The sequence below is a fragment of the Canis aureus genome, chromosome 19 (assembly GCF_053574225.1).
Source record: "Canis aureus isolate CA01 chromosome 19, VMU_Caureus_v.1.0, whole genome shotgun sequence".
Lineage (NCBI taxonomy): Eukaryota > Metazoa > Chordata > Mammalia > Carnivora > Canidae > Canis > Canis aureus.
The window spans coordinates 6,544,617-6,559,346 of NC_135629.1; the positions used below are offsets into that span (position 1 = coordinate 6,544,617).

General features: G+C 39.9%; 1 protein-coding gene across 5 annotated transcripts in view; it reads left to right on the forward strand.

Moving 5' to 3' along the window:
• TMCC1 (transmembrane and coiled-coil domain family 1) overlaps positions 1-14,027 on the forward strand; it is a 243,468-nt gene extending 229,441 nt beyond the window's left edge. For all 5 annotated transcript variants that reach the window (XM_077857737.1, XM_077857739.1, XM_077857738.1 and 2 more), the window contains 2 exons: positions 7,292-7,427; positions 9,998-14,027. In XM_077857737.1, coding sequence (XP_077713863.1) covers positions 7,292-7,427; positions 9,998-10,312 — 451 coding nt within the window. In that variant the 3' untranslated portion in view covers positions 10,313-14,027. The remainder of the gene's footprint in view (positions 1-7,291; positions 7,428-9,997) is intronic.
• The last annotated feature ends 703 nt before the right edge of the window (positions 14,028-14,730 follow it).

The window sequence follows — 14,730 nt, forward strand, 5'->3', positions numbered from 1 at the left end:
ACTGATTTTAATAAGTCTTGAGGAGTAGGGAGGTACATGGAATAATGATAATTTTTTTTTTTCTGATTTGTTAAGATATCCATTTATTTTTATTGAAATATAATTAACATATAATAGTTTTAGATAGAAAACAATGATTTAATATATGTCCTTATGATTTTCTTTTTTTAAATAATGATAATCTTAAAGACATGTAAGATCAAGTGTGAGATATTTGGATTTATTTCTGTGATGAGCCTAAAATGAGATTAAGGCCATGAATCAGTCACCACAGGAAATACTTGGCTGGCTAAAAAGGTTTTCAAATTGCCTATGAATTCCTTTCAGGGAGCATGTTTTCAAGTGATGCCTTCTTTAATATGTAGAAACACTTTCAAAAAGGCCATTATGTTCCTTGGTAAATTATGAAAGAAGAAAAATGGATTTTTTTAATAATGCTTCTGTACTATTACCCTCATTTTATAGATGAAGGAACTTACTCAGAAAAGCAAACTAACCTAAACAGTAGGTTATGACAGGAAGACCCAAGGACTCAAACCCAAGTTTTCCTGGCTATAATACCTATAATCATTTCCCCACTGTGTTTATGATAAACCTCAAGTATGCTGCAAAGTTGGAAATAGTTGTACAATGAGCTTCATACCACCCACCCCTTAGATTCTACATTCTACTATATCATCTAATCAGAATCTTTCCATCTATCCATCCTTCCTCTCATTTTTAAAAAGATTTATTTATTTATTTATTTATTTATTTATTTATTTATTTATTTATTTATTTATTATTTATTACAGAGAGAGAGAAAGATTGTGTGTGTGCGCGTGTGTGCGTGCACACACAGGAGGGGCAGAGGGAGAGAGAATCTCAAGCAGACTCCACACGGAGCGCAGAGCCGGACTCAGGCTCAATCTCATGACCTGAGCTGAAATCAAGTCAGATGCTTAACTGACTGAGCCACCCAGGTGCCCCTTCCCTTCGTTTGTTTGTTTGTTTTTTTTAAGATTTTATTTATTTACTCAGAGGCATAAAGAGAGAAGGCAGAGATACAGACAGAGAGAGAAGCAGGCTCCATGCAGGGAGCCCAATGTGGGACTTATCCTGGGACTCCAAGATCACGCCCTGGGCCAAAGGCAGACGCTAACTGCTGAGCCACCCAGGGATCCCCCTCTTCATTTTTTTAATGCATTTGAAAGTAAATTGCAGACATCATAATCTTTTTTTAACAGCTTCATTGAGTTCTAATTCATAATACCATAGAATTTACCCATTCAACTTACATAAATCAGTGATTTTTAATGTATTTACAGATATATGCAGCCATCACCATAATCAGTTTTAGGACATTTTCATCACCCTCCAATCTTCCCATTCTGCCCAGACCCTGCAACCATTAACCTTTATCTCTGTAGATTTGCCTATTTTGGACATTTCATATATGTGGCATCATACAGTTTGTGGTCCTTTCTGACTGGCATCTTTCACTTAGAATAATATATTCAAGGCTCATCCATATTGTTGCATATGTCATTACTTCCTTTCTTTTTATTTCCAAATAGTATTCCATTGTATGGTTGCACTGCATTTTATTTATTCATTCATCAGTTGGTGGACATTTAGTTGTTTCCACTTTTTGGCCATTAAGAAAGATGTTGTTGTGAATGTTTTGTACACCTTTTGTGTAGAAATAAGTTGTTATCTCTTTTCAATGTATACCTGGAGTGGAATTTCTGGGTCATATGGTGATTCTATAACTTTTTGAGGAATTGCCAAATCGTTTTCCAAAGCTGATGCACCCACCATTTACATTCCCACCAGCTCTATAAGATTTCGAATCTCTCTACATCCTCCCCAACACTTGCTATTATCTTCTTTTTGAATCTATGTTTGTAGAGTTATTACATTCCTCTTCCCATTGACTCCACCCTTAACATCAAGCTCCAAACAATCATGTCACTGTAGCTCAGTCCAGCTCCCTGTGTGACTATGTAATTTGGATCAACTGTAGACCTGACTCAGATTTCTTACTTATAAAGGGAGTTTAGCTCATCTGGGCTTCCTGAGTAGTTTCAAAGTGGCATCATCACAGTGTAGAGGTTAAGAACTTGGGTTTAAAGTCAAACAAACATGGATTCAAATCTTTGCTCCCTACTTAATTTCTGTGTGCCCTTAGGCAAGTCACTTTACCTCTCTGAGCTTCAGTTTCCTTAACTGTAAACTAAACCCCCTTCTTAGGGTTTTAGAAATGAATTTGGGTAGGAGTGCCTGGGTGACACAGTAAATTAAGTGACCAACCCTTGGTTTCGGCTCAGGTCTTGATGGCAGAGTCCTGGGATCTAGCCCAACTCGGGCTTGGGCTCTGGGCTCAGCACAGACCCTGTTTGCGTTTCTCTCTGCCCCTCCTCCCCCCAAATAAATAAATCTTTTTAAAAAAACAAATTTGAATATATAGTAGGAACTGAATATATGGCAGCAGTTGTTGTTGCTATTACTTTTTATTCTGTTCTAATGGTATGTGTGAGCCATATTTCATATCAAATAAGATTCTCCAACATTCCTGAAAGACTACACAATTATGGAACACATGCCAAAGATGTCATATGGGTCTATTCTCAGCAGCAGATTGATTGTCACCACTGCCATTCTCCCCTCCCTGCCACTGAACATCAATCCCTAGCTTAGGAGGATTATTTGCAGCAAGGCCCAGCCCTTCCCTTAAATTTCAAGGGACTGATACTTTGGAACAGTCCTTTTATAGAGTCTCTATCCCATCTCTAGTAAGGTGAGAGAATGATGAAATCATCAAATACTAAAAACAACAAAGAAATAGTGAGCTAAATAAACTAGGAAGAACCTGAAAAGGCAGTACTGTATCAACATATTCTATGGCAACTGGTGGAAAATTTGATAGAAAATCAGTTCCAGGGGTGGTACTAGTTTCTGAGCACATATCTTGGGCTGCAGATGAAGTGAAAAGATAGTCACAGAGAATATTGGCCTGAGTTACAGGTAAAGGGTGGAAACACCTTCTAATCTGTTCCATCACCTTAGTAACAGAATTTCAGTGTGAAAGAAAACAATACAGATACCGATCAAGGATAAAGGAGAACTTAGTACGATTCAGTAATACAGTAAAAACAAAAAAAAAAAAAAATCATTTCTTAGAGAAAGAATGGAGTTTAGGATATAATTATTGGAAGGGAGAATATCACTGATACTGCAATATAAGAATTACCTCTAACAGAAAACTTCTATTCCTTAAAAGTTATGTACATATATATATATGTTAAGAACAAGAAAAAGGAAGAGTAGTTTTAGGTGTCATTTTTATTGTTTTAATACACAGTCCCCTGAGGCTTCTATACTAGTATTGGGTGTGTACTTGTGCCCAGGTAGTGTTCTGTGGTAGTATATTCTGTTGGGCTGAGCCCTCTGTCTGACAGAGGGGCTTACATGTTATTCACCATAAGCTAGAGATGTGTTTATTGTTCCCTTTCTAGTCTGTTTTATTTTTTTTACCATCATTTATTTTATTTTATTTTATTTTTTAATAATAAATTTATTTTTTTATTGGTGTTCAATTTACCAACATACAGAATAACACCCAGTGCTCATCCCGTCAAGTGCCCCCCTCAGTGCCCGCCACCCAGTCACCCCCACCCCCCACCCGCCTCCCCTTCCACCACCCCTAGTTCGTTTCCCAGAGTTAGGAGTCTCTCATGTTCTGTCTCCCTTTCTGATATTTCCCACCCATTTCTTCTCCCTTCCCCTCTATTCCCTTTCACTATTATTTATATTCCCCAAATGAATGAGACCATATAATGTTTGTCCTTCTCCGATTGGCTTATTTCACTCAGCCTAATACCCTCCAGTTCCATCCACATCGAAGCAAATGGCGGTATTTGTCATTTCTAATGGCTGAGTAATATTCCATTGTATACATAAACCACAGCTTCTTTATCCATTCATCTTTCGATGGACACCGAGGCTCCTTCCACAGTTTGGCTATTGTGGACCTTGCTGCTATAAACATCGGGGTGCAGATGTCCCGGCGTTTCATTGCATCTGAATCTTTGGGGTAAATCCCCAGCAGTGCCATTGCTGGGTCGTAGGGCAGATCTATTTTTAACCCTTTGAGGAACCTCCACACAATTTTCCAGAGTGGCTGCACCAGTTCACATTCCCACCAACAGTGCAAGAGGGTTCCCTTTTCTCCGCGTCCTCTCCAACATTTGTGGTTTCCTGCCTTGTTAATTTTCCCCATTCTCCAGTGAGAATGGTATCTCACTGGATACTGGATACTGGATACTGTGAGGTGGTATCTCATTGTGGTTTGATTTGTATTTCCCTGATGGGAATACAAATGATGCGGAGCATTTTCTCATGTGCTTGTTGGCCGTGTCTATGTCTTCCTCTGTGAGATTTCTGTTCATGTCTTTTGCCCATTTCATGATTGGATTGTTTGTTTCTTTGCTGTTGAAAAGTTCTTTATAGATCTTGGAAACTAGCCCTTTATCTGATACGTCATTTGCAAATATCTTCTCCCATTCTGTAGGTTTAGTCTTCTGTAGGTTCTTTAGTCTTGTGTAGGTTCTGTCTTTTAGTTTTGTTGACTGTATCCTTTGCTGTGCAAAAGCTTCTTATCTTGACGAAGTCCCAATAGTTCATTTTTGCTTTTGTTTCTTTTGCCTTCATGGATGTATCTTGCAAGAAGTTACTGTGGCCGAGTTCAAAAAGGGTGTTGCCTGTGTTCTCCTCTAGGATTTTGATGGAATCTTGTGTCACATTTAGATCTTTCATCCATTTTGAGTTTATCTTTGTGTATGATGCAAGAGAATGGTCTAGTTTCATTCTTCTGCATGTGGATGTCCAATTTTCCCAGCACCATTTACTGAAGAGACTGTCTTTCTTCCAGTGGATAGTCTTTCCTCCTTTGTCGAATATTAGTTGACCATAAAGTTGAGGGTCCACTTCTGGATTCTCTATTCTGTTCCATTGATCTATGTGTCTGTTTTTGTGCCAGTACCACACTGTCTTGATGACCACAGCTTTGTAGTACAACCTGAAATCTGGCATTGTGATGCCCCCAGCTATGGTTTTCTTTTTTAAAATTCCCCTGGCTATTCAGGGTCTTTTCTGATTCCACACAAATCTTAAGATGATTTGTTCCAACTCTCTGAAGAAAGTCCATGGTATTTTGATAGGGATTGCATTAAACGTGTAAATTGCCCTGGGTAACATTGACATTTTCACAATATTAATTCTGCCAATCCATGAGCATGGAATATTTTTCCGTCTCTTTGTGTCTTCCTCAATTTCTTTCAGAAGTGTTCTATAGGGGATCCCTGGGTGGTGCAGCGGTTTAGTGCCTGCCTTTGGCCCAGGGCACGATCCTGGAGACCCGGGATCAAATCCCACATCGGGCTTCTGGTGCATGGAGCCTGCTTCTCCCTCTGCCTGTGTCTCTGCCTCTCTCTCTCTCTGTGTGACTATCATAAATAAATAAAAAAATATATTAAAAAAAGAAGTGTTCTATAGTTTTTAGGGTATAGATCCTTTACCTCTTTGGTTAGGTTTATTTCTAGGTATCTTTTGCTTTTGGGTGCAATTGTAAATGGAATCGACTCCTTAATTTCTCTTTCTTCAGTCTCATTGTTAGTGTATAGAAATGCCACTGACTTCTGGGCATTGATTTTGTATCCTGACACACTGCCAAATTGCTGTATGAGTTCTAGCAATCTTGGGGTGGAGTCTTTTGGGTTTTCTATGTAGAGTATCATGTCATCGGCAAAGAGGGAGAGTTTGACTTCTTTGCCAATTTGAGTGCCTTTAATGTCTTTTTGTTGTCTGATTGCTGAGGCTGTCTGTTTTAATGTGTAGTTTTCAACGATCCTCCTCCCTACTTAGCTCTTTTTTTGGTTCCTGGGATTTCCACACACAACCTACCCCAGTCTATCCTTTTCTCCTCTACCTAACCCATATTCCTAAAACACTGTGTTTATCATGTCACCCTCCCCATCAGCAGTCTGCTTTGGGCCCATTTACTGTCTGTCCAGAATCCCAACTCCCATACCTACCTTTTAAGGCCGGATTTCCCTTTTCTCTCCAACATAGATTCACCATTCCAGTTGTCCTGTACATTTCTCCTTGCTTTATCCGTGTTCTTTTCCTACCTGAAACCTCTGATCTTGCCTTTAAACCTTCTTCAATCCTACTGGTTCTTAGTTGCCCTACCCATATTCCACCTTTATGTAAATAAACTTCTTATAGGTAGTCCCAAGTGCTAGAGATAAAAGATGAATTAAATGACTTCCTCCCAAAGAATCTTATCTCCTTCCATTCTTGTTTTTTTTCCTTAGATATAGCCACACTGGCCTACTTTGTGTCCCTCAAACCTGTCAAGCTAGTTCCCATCTTGAGAACTATATACTTGCTATTCCTTCTGCTTTAAGATGCTCTGACCCCCACATCTTCATAAGTCCTTTCAAATCATGGTTCAAGTTTTATCTGACATTGTTGGAGAGTGCTGAATAGGACTCTGGCCATTCCAGCTTAACCTACCACCAGGCACCCTGTCATATACATACCCCTATTGATCTTCTTCATTTTACTTATCCATACCTTCAATTGTCTTGGTTTTTTTCTGCTTCCTTCCATCCAACACACACACACCTTAATATGTAAACTGATGAGGGCAGGCATTCTGTGTTGCTTACCACAGTATTCCCAGTATTTTGAACATACATGGTAAAAGGCAGGCTCTCAGTAAATATTTGTTGACTGAGATGTCCTAGACACTATGCTTGGCCATGAGGATGATGGGCTCTGAACCGTGAACATCCAGGTGAGTGATCTGTCCAGTATCAGAATAGCTACTGGTGACTGCTAGAAGGTCAGTTTCCACTTATGTGCTGTTTATCTTGTGATGAGACCTGCTTAATTGTATTCTAGTTTTTGCCTCTCCCCTATGCTGCTCAGAGCAGAATAAGAACTGCCTCATTTATTATGAGTATGCTCAAAGCTAACCAGGGCTTGCTGGCATTGCTGTAAATACTGTGTGTTGAAAAGACTGTGGAAAAACCATGTTGCTGCTATGACATGGCCTTGTGACAAGCTGTCCAGTCCAGGGACTAAGAGCTGTACCCACTAGCATGCCCTGTTACCCCAGGCCACTGACTTAATTTCTTTGTGCTTTTGTTTTCTTCCCTTGCAGAATGGGTTTTGGGGATTAAATGTGAATAATATCAGGAAAAATATAGAATGCATAAAATTCTAACTTTTTCCCCCTTCCTAGATGTGAACGATTAGAAGAACAGCTAAATGACCTAACGGAGCTCCACCAGAATGAAATCTTAAACTTGAAACAGGAATTGGCCAGCATGGAAGAGAAAATTGCATATCAGTCCTATGAACGGGCCCGGGACATCCAGGTTAGCATGAAGGATCAGATGTTAAAGCAAAAGACTAAGAAAAAGTAGAATGGTGGTTGGCAGGGGCTGGAGGTTGAAGGGAATGAGGGGTTCTTGTTTAATGACTACAGAGTTTCAGTTTTACAAGATGAAAAGAGCTATGGAGTTAGATGGTGGTGATGGCTACACAACATTATGAATGGATTTAATACCACTGAGCTATACACTTAAAAATGATTAATTAATTTATGTTAGGTTTCTTTTGCCACAATAAAAAAGAAGAAAAAGGAATAAAATACTGATACATGCTTTATAACATGGATGAATCTGGAAAACATTAGGCTCAGTGAAAAAAAAGGCCAGTCACGAAAGGCCAAATATTATGTGATTCCATTTACATGAAATATCTAGAACAGGCAAATCTATGGAGACAGAAAGTAGATAGTGGGGCCCAGGGGCTGCACGAAGATGGAATTAGGAAGTAATGGCTAAGAGGTAAGGAATTTCTTTTTGGGGTGATGAAAATGTTCTAGAATACGATGGGAGTGATGGTTGCACATTATGAATTTACCAAATGCCACTGAATTACACTTTAAAATGGTTAAAATTAAATGGTAAATTTAATGTTAGGTATATTTCACCATAATATTGAAAAGTTTAGGAAAAAAGATGGCGAAGGTAGAGTATCAAGAGAAGGTTATACCAACTGTAATATACCTACTCTTCAAATGAGGTACATTTCTCAAAAGTCTATACCATGTAAGGGTGGTATGCTTGCTTGGGTTCATAAGAAATGTTCTGAGGATCACAGGTCTCAGTATATAGAAGACCATATGCATTATTATATCTGTTGATTACTACTTCAGGAGCTGCTCTGACAGGACTCATGGCCGTCCTGTATTCTTCTATAGCAAAGGGAGCTTTTGTCCTAGTTGCCAAGCCCAAACCTTTTACAGGCATATTGCCAGGCCATTTCGTGAGAGTAACACATAAGACAGTTATGTTTAAGACCCTCTAGTTTATGCTGTGAGGAAATAGAATATGTAACTTTTTCTTATTCCAGTTGGGAGGTATTTCTAAGGGAACAGTTGCTGGTTTCACATGAAAGCATCTTGAAATAAGCTAGTCTTAGAGAAGAGAAGTGGTCCAGGAATCTTGTTTTATAGCCTAAAAGAATCAAGGGAATGTCTGAATCATTTGCCCAGACGCCATCTTCTCCAGACTCTGGAAGTCTGTTAATGTTTCAGTTTTTTCCCCATGATCATTCTGGGCTGGGTAGTATTCATTATCTATTCATTAGCTTGCTTCAGTCTGAAGTTGCCTAGCCTTCATCTCAAATCCCAGGAAACCAGGACACATTGACACAAGACCAGAAAACCCTAGGGCTCCCACCACTACTCAACTTTAGAGGATATCTGACCATAGCTAAGGAGATAGGTTCTGTCCTCTGAATGTTGAGGGTAAATTTCATATAAACTCATGGGTTGAAGGGAGTATATCACTTATAACGTTTGGTCTAGTGTTTGGGCATAGTGTCCTTACAGCCATTAAAAGGGAGGGAGGGATCCCTGGGTGGCGCAGCGGTTTAGCGCCTGCCTTTGGCCCAGGGTGTGATCCTGGAGACCCGGGATCGAATCCCACGTCGGGCTCCCGGTGCATGGAGCCTGCTTCTCCCTCTGCCTGTGTCTCTGCCTCTCTCTCTCTCTCTCTCTCTGTGTGACTATCATAAATAAAAATTTAAAAATAAATAAAAATAAAAAAATAAAAGGGAGGGAACGTCCTCTTGTATGTGATTGACTTGACTCGGAAAACAATGGATAGTACGTACAAGTATGTCCAGAGGATATTCACCTCATCACTGGTATAGTGGGAAAGTTGAAAATAACCTAAAATCTCTCCAACAGGGAACTCAATAAACTGGGACATATCTGTCCATACTATAAACTGCCACATAGCAGTTAAAAAGAATGAGGTAAATCTCTACACATTGACATATAACGGATTGGCAGGACCCACTGTTGAGTGAAAAAAAAATGAGCTCTGGATTAGTTCCTATAGTATACTATTTGTATTAAGATAGAAAGTCAAAAAATAATCCCATACATTTCCCTAGGCTTAAATTTGTATGCAGTTAAACAGGTGAAAGAATGAATACATATCAAACTGACAGTATTACCTGAATTTGAGAAAAATATCAAGAGACACTGTGTACCCTATTTGAAATGTTTTATGTTGAACAAGAATAAAATTCCCCCCCGCCATGATCATTGTCCTGTGAAACTTAAATTAGTAATTTTTAAATGGAAAGAAATCATATACTGGAGGTCTTGGCATTAAAACATTCGAGACCAAATCTAAGTGTGGCTGGTACTTCCTGTGAGCCATCCCACAAGGATTGCAATGAAGGGCAGTTTAGGTGAATAATAGTCACTTGAATAATGACTTACACATTTGGCCTTTCATATTTGAGACTTTAACACATTTAAAATCATTGGCATAGCTCAAGATGCATCTGGCTTACCCAAAGTGCATGTCAACTATTCAAAATACTGTGAATAGAAGGCTTAACTATTCCCTGTTCTGGCCCACAGGAGGCCCTGGAGGCATGCCAGACCCGTATTTCCAAGATGGAGCTGCAGCAGCAGCAGCAGCAGGTGGTACAGCTGGAAGGGCTGGAGAATGCCACTGCCCGGAACCTTCTGGGCAAACTCATCAACATCCTTCTGGCAGTGATGGCGGTCCTTTTGGTCTTTGTCTCCACGGTAGCCAACTGCGTGGTTCCTCTTATGAAGACTCGCAACAGGACGTTCAGCACTTTATTCCTTGTGGTTTTCATTGCCTTTCTCTGGAAGCACTGGGATGCCCTCTTCAGCTATGTGGAACGGTTCTTTTCTTCCCCCAGATGATGCTGGCACAAGAAGGCAGTGCTCCCCTACCCTCTGGCGAGTGCATGCAGCGAAGAATTAGACAGCAACTTACCTACTCTGAAGTTTTCTACAACAAAAGAGTTGAGTGAATCTGTTTACATTTAGAATAATGTTTTTTTCTTCAAGAGACGCAATTGCAATAGTATTTTTTAGATTTTATCCAAGAAGTTTTTTGGGCAAAAATCTTGGATCATTTTTATGTAGCATGATTTTCCTTGGGATGCAAATCTTAAACAGTCCTTTAATATGAACCAACAATCTGGAGCACACTGAAGGGCATTCTAAATTGTGGCTTGAAGGACTGCACTAAAACCCACTAAAAAGATGCAAAAACCTGATTAGGGGAACCAGTTAAACCTAACACCCTGCCTCGTCTGGGCTCACCACCTCTCCCCCTCCCAGACTAACTTTACTGTGAAATCCTACCACATTCCATGTCTGAATTTTTGGATTCAGGGTGGATTGTCCTTGTCCGTGGAAGAACACATGGATCTCTCCCTGGCTTTCTCACCCAAGTTGGCCACTCATGCTAACCCTGGAAGTATGATCACTTTTGAACCTGGTCCCTTAACCTTTGCTAGGATACAAAAGTGAGAGCATCATGCCCCAAAGGATCACTGCAAAGCCCTACTACAGTATTTTGAAGTAGCCCTTTAAATACTTAATTTTAAGCAAAATCCCTTGGCCGCACTTTTAAGGTTTTTTTAAATATGTGTATAGTCACCAACTTAAAAAAAAAAAAAAAACAGAAAATCCGAACAGCATACTTGAAGAATGTAATACTCAAACTCTCAGTGCTTCCTTATGGTTTCTAATAGGATTTTTTATTATTGTTATTATTATTATTGGGTTTTTTTGGAAAGGGTTGGGAGGGTCTTTTATTTTTCCTTTGAAATAAAGAAGTGATGTTTTTAAATGAAGAAATGTGTGGATATTTAAGTGTGCTGCTCCCTCTTGTCTTGAAACAGTTTGAGTAAAGGAAGACTTGCTATAAATGCTTCCCTCTGATGCCCTTGTTTTGAGATGCAGCTTAGACTTCCTCCTCTGGCTGCTGCTGCTTTTTGGTGTCCTGCCACCCCATCCCCACCACTTCATGGGCTTGGCTTGGTTGGAGAGGAAAGGGGTGTGCAGGGAGAGGAGGAGGCTGTTTCCACAAACCAGCATGATAGGATAGATTTTTTTTGCCCCAAGAAAATGTTCACCCAGTGACTTTGCGTTGGGGTTGTCTTTAGGAAAAACTGAGACTATATTATGACAGTCATACATAATTCCTTGTGTTTCCTTAATTTATTTTTAACACCCCCTAATTACTGAAACCAAAGTGATGTGAAATCTTCTCTCTGCATTTTGGCCCCAGCATCCTTAATTTCAAAGCTTTATTCTGTCTGCCTGAGAGAATCAACTGAGGGTGGTTCTCCCTAAAGAACAGAAAAGGATCTGTCAGGTTAGAAGGACCCAAGTTTGGGGTGTAAAATGTTGTCTGCTTCCTATTCATCTAGACTGACTTACTAACATACCTATGCTCAGTGGACTTTTATAGACAGTTTAGAAAAAACGACTGAGCCTTCTTCCCCCATGCTATCACCAGTTCGACCAGAATGGAACTGGGCTTTTAGAGCATATCTAGAAAGCTTGGTTAATCTTATCATATTCATAGTATTGAATCACAAATGCTGTTCCCTCTTGGCCTCAGTTCTGTGCAACTAAGTGATGAGCAAAGGGCACGTAATATGCTCTGAAAAGAGTAGCAAAGCATGCTTTGCCTACTCTTCCCATACCAGGAAATCCTTTTGGAACTAGATTAGCATTGCCTTCTCTGTCTGAGAGGATGGTTTACATGACAGCTCCAGCCTCCTGCAGCTTTTGCAGGCTGGCCTTCTCAGAGTCAGCATGTTGTTTCCATAATCATTTTGATATTTTAACTCAGGTACCCCAATCTTCACTCCATCCCCAGATGATTGTAGTACAACCTGTTAGCTCTGTTGACCTCTCAAAATTAGTGCCCAAAGCAGGGACCACAGAGATGAATTTTCTATTAAAAAAATAATTGGAACCAATTCATGTTCAGGCCAAAAACAAATTGTTGCCATGCCTATGTATTTTAAATGTTAATTTTGCCTAAAAATATTGCAGTGACTTTAGGTGGGAGTGCCAAAGGCCACCATGACCTTGTCAAACTAGCATAGTTTCTCCTAACCTTCTGCCCTAGCTTAATCACTAAGAATAGGGAAGAGAGCCCCACAAAGTTACCAAAAAGAGGCTCTAGCCGCCATCCTCTGGCTTTTCTAAGAATCTTTGAGTCCCCTAAACTGTGTAGAGGCTACTAACTTTTGTGGGCACTAGAAGTCACTGTGATGATAGATTGAAATTGTTTCCATTTGCTATGGGACAATTTCTATCAAAGGAAGGTTTTTGCCTCTGGACAGGCCCCTGCGCTCCCAGCCAAACAGGCCATGCTAACCGCCCACCATCCTCTCTCAAACTGTCTTAGGAAGGAGCTTCAGGCTAGGTCAGTCACAGTAATGGCTTTCCAGCTGTCTTGTCCTTTGATTCTTCACCAGGCCTGACAGTTGTCTGCATTTAATGCTATTTGTAACCATGCATCTGTGTTCATGCCTTCCCCCACTTCTCGCTGCCCACACCTGTTGCCTTTGTGTTTCTCTGCATTGTGGCTGTTCCTGGGTTCTGGTCTATTCAAAGCTCTTCTATAGCCTCACTCTAATGGTTGTTTAACAATTGTTCTGTGAGCGGACATTTCCCCTTGCTTTAATGCTTCTTCTCTTTTAAAGACTACGTGCATTCCCTTTGAAATGAAGCATTCCTGGATTACCTGTTAGTGCTGGTGCTTGAGGCTGGCTGTGGTAGCCTGGGCGACTCTGTTCAGGTTGTAGAATAACTAATATTTTACCTTTTTTTTATGACTCAATTGAAGGGCACTTCTGTCTGCTCCGATTTTAATTCCTTGATATATACCCAGTGCATCCTAGCAAGGAAGGCTTTCTACTCCACTGGCTCCTTCAGAAGCAAAAGTACGTTAAATTTTACACTTCACTGACTGGGGTCTTCTTTCTCCCCTGTATCCCCTTCACCCAACTGAAGTAAAAAGCTGAGACCAAGAAGAACACTGGGATCAAGCCTTCCTTGCTAGCCATGCCCTAATAATGAGCATATTTTTATGTGGTCTCCACTGCATTTGGTTTTGTTTCTGACTTCATATTCCTTTGAGGTACAGTCAGAGGAAATGCTGAATTCCAAGTAAGCTCCAGTGAGGAGCTACCTTTCAGCTTTGGGAAATACTGCATCCAAAACAAAACCAAAAACTATAATCAATAAATTGACACAGGCAAAATTATGGTTCCCACCCCCACATGAAACGGGACGTTTTGAATGTGGCTCTAAGAGTGAACATTTCTGTCTGTGTGTTGTGTACGCTAGGTGATGCCCTCAGCAGGACTGACTACTAGACTGTAAGTGTGTTTTATCAAAGTGTGTCAGAATAAAAACTCACTTGCACGAATTGAAAAGTACAGAAATGACACTTGTGAACGCGTGAACGTTAACACTGTAGTTGATAGATCTTAAGCTGCTAATTGTTGAGAGAGAATTACATTTATGTTTTGTCTGGTTGCTGCATATTCTCAGCAGCACTTTTACTGTACATACAAATTGAAATAAAGACCTCAGCTATTAACGAGGTGGTTGGACTCGGGTTTATTTTGCTCTTTTGCATATTTATTCAGTTTCCATGACAAGTTTGTCAGTTTGAAAACTTTCCACTAGTTTGTATTTTTAGAAAATCTGTGTGTGTGCACACTCAGTATCTTGAAACCATAATTGAGAGGTAGGTGGCTGTCACCCAAGATTTTATACCCATCATTTCAGACTGTCACTTTGCCACAATTCCTTTCAACTGGTAGGTAAGATTGCCTTTTAGTTATTTGGAGGAAGTTTTTTAGAGGTATCCCCCCACCTCAGATTCATCTAGTGACCCCAAATGGGTATAATAATCCCTGTCCATTCTTTTTTACAAGTGTGTTTGTGCTCAGAGGTGTAGCTACCAACTGTCACCATACAATGCTGTTATAATACCATTGATTATATTCCTAATCCCTGTTCATTCTTATAAGGCTTTGTTAATAAACAAATGTTATGATGGGTATATAAATACACTTTGTAAAACATTTGACATTTGAGGTCTTATATACATGGAAGGGGTTATTATCTAGCTAAATCCCATCTATGGTTTTGTTAGGGAGTAGTAATTTTTTTTAAGTAATCTCTGTGCCCAACATGAGGCTTGAACTCACAACTCTGAGATTGAGTGACATGCTCTACTGACCGAGCCACCCAGGCATCCGTAGAGGTAGTAATTTTTTTTTTAAGAAAAGATTTTATTA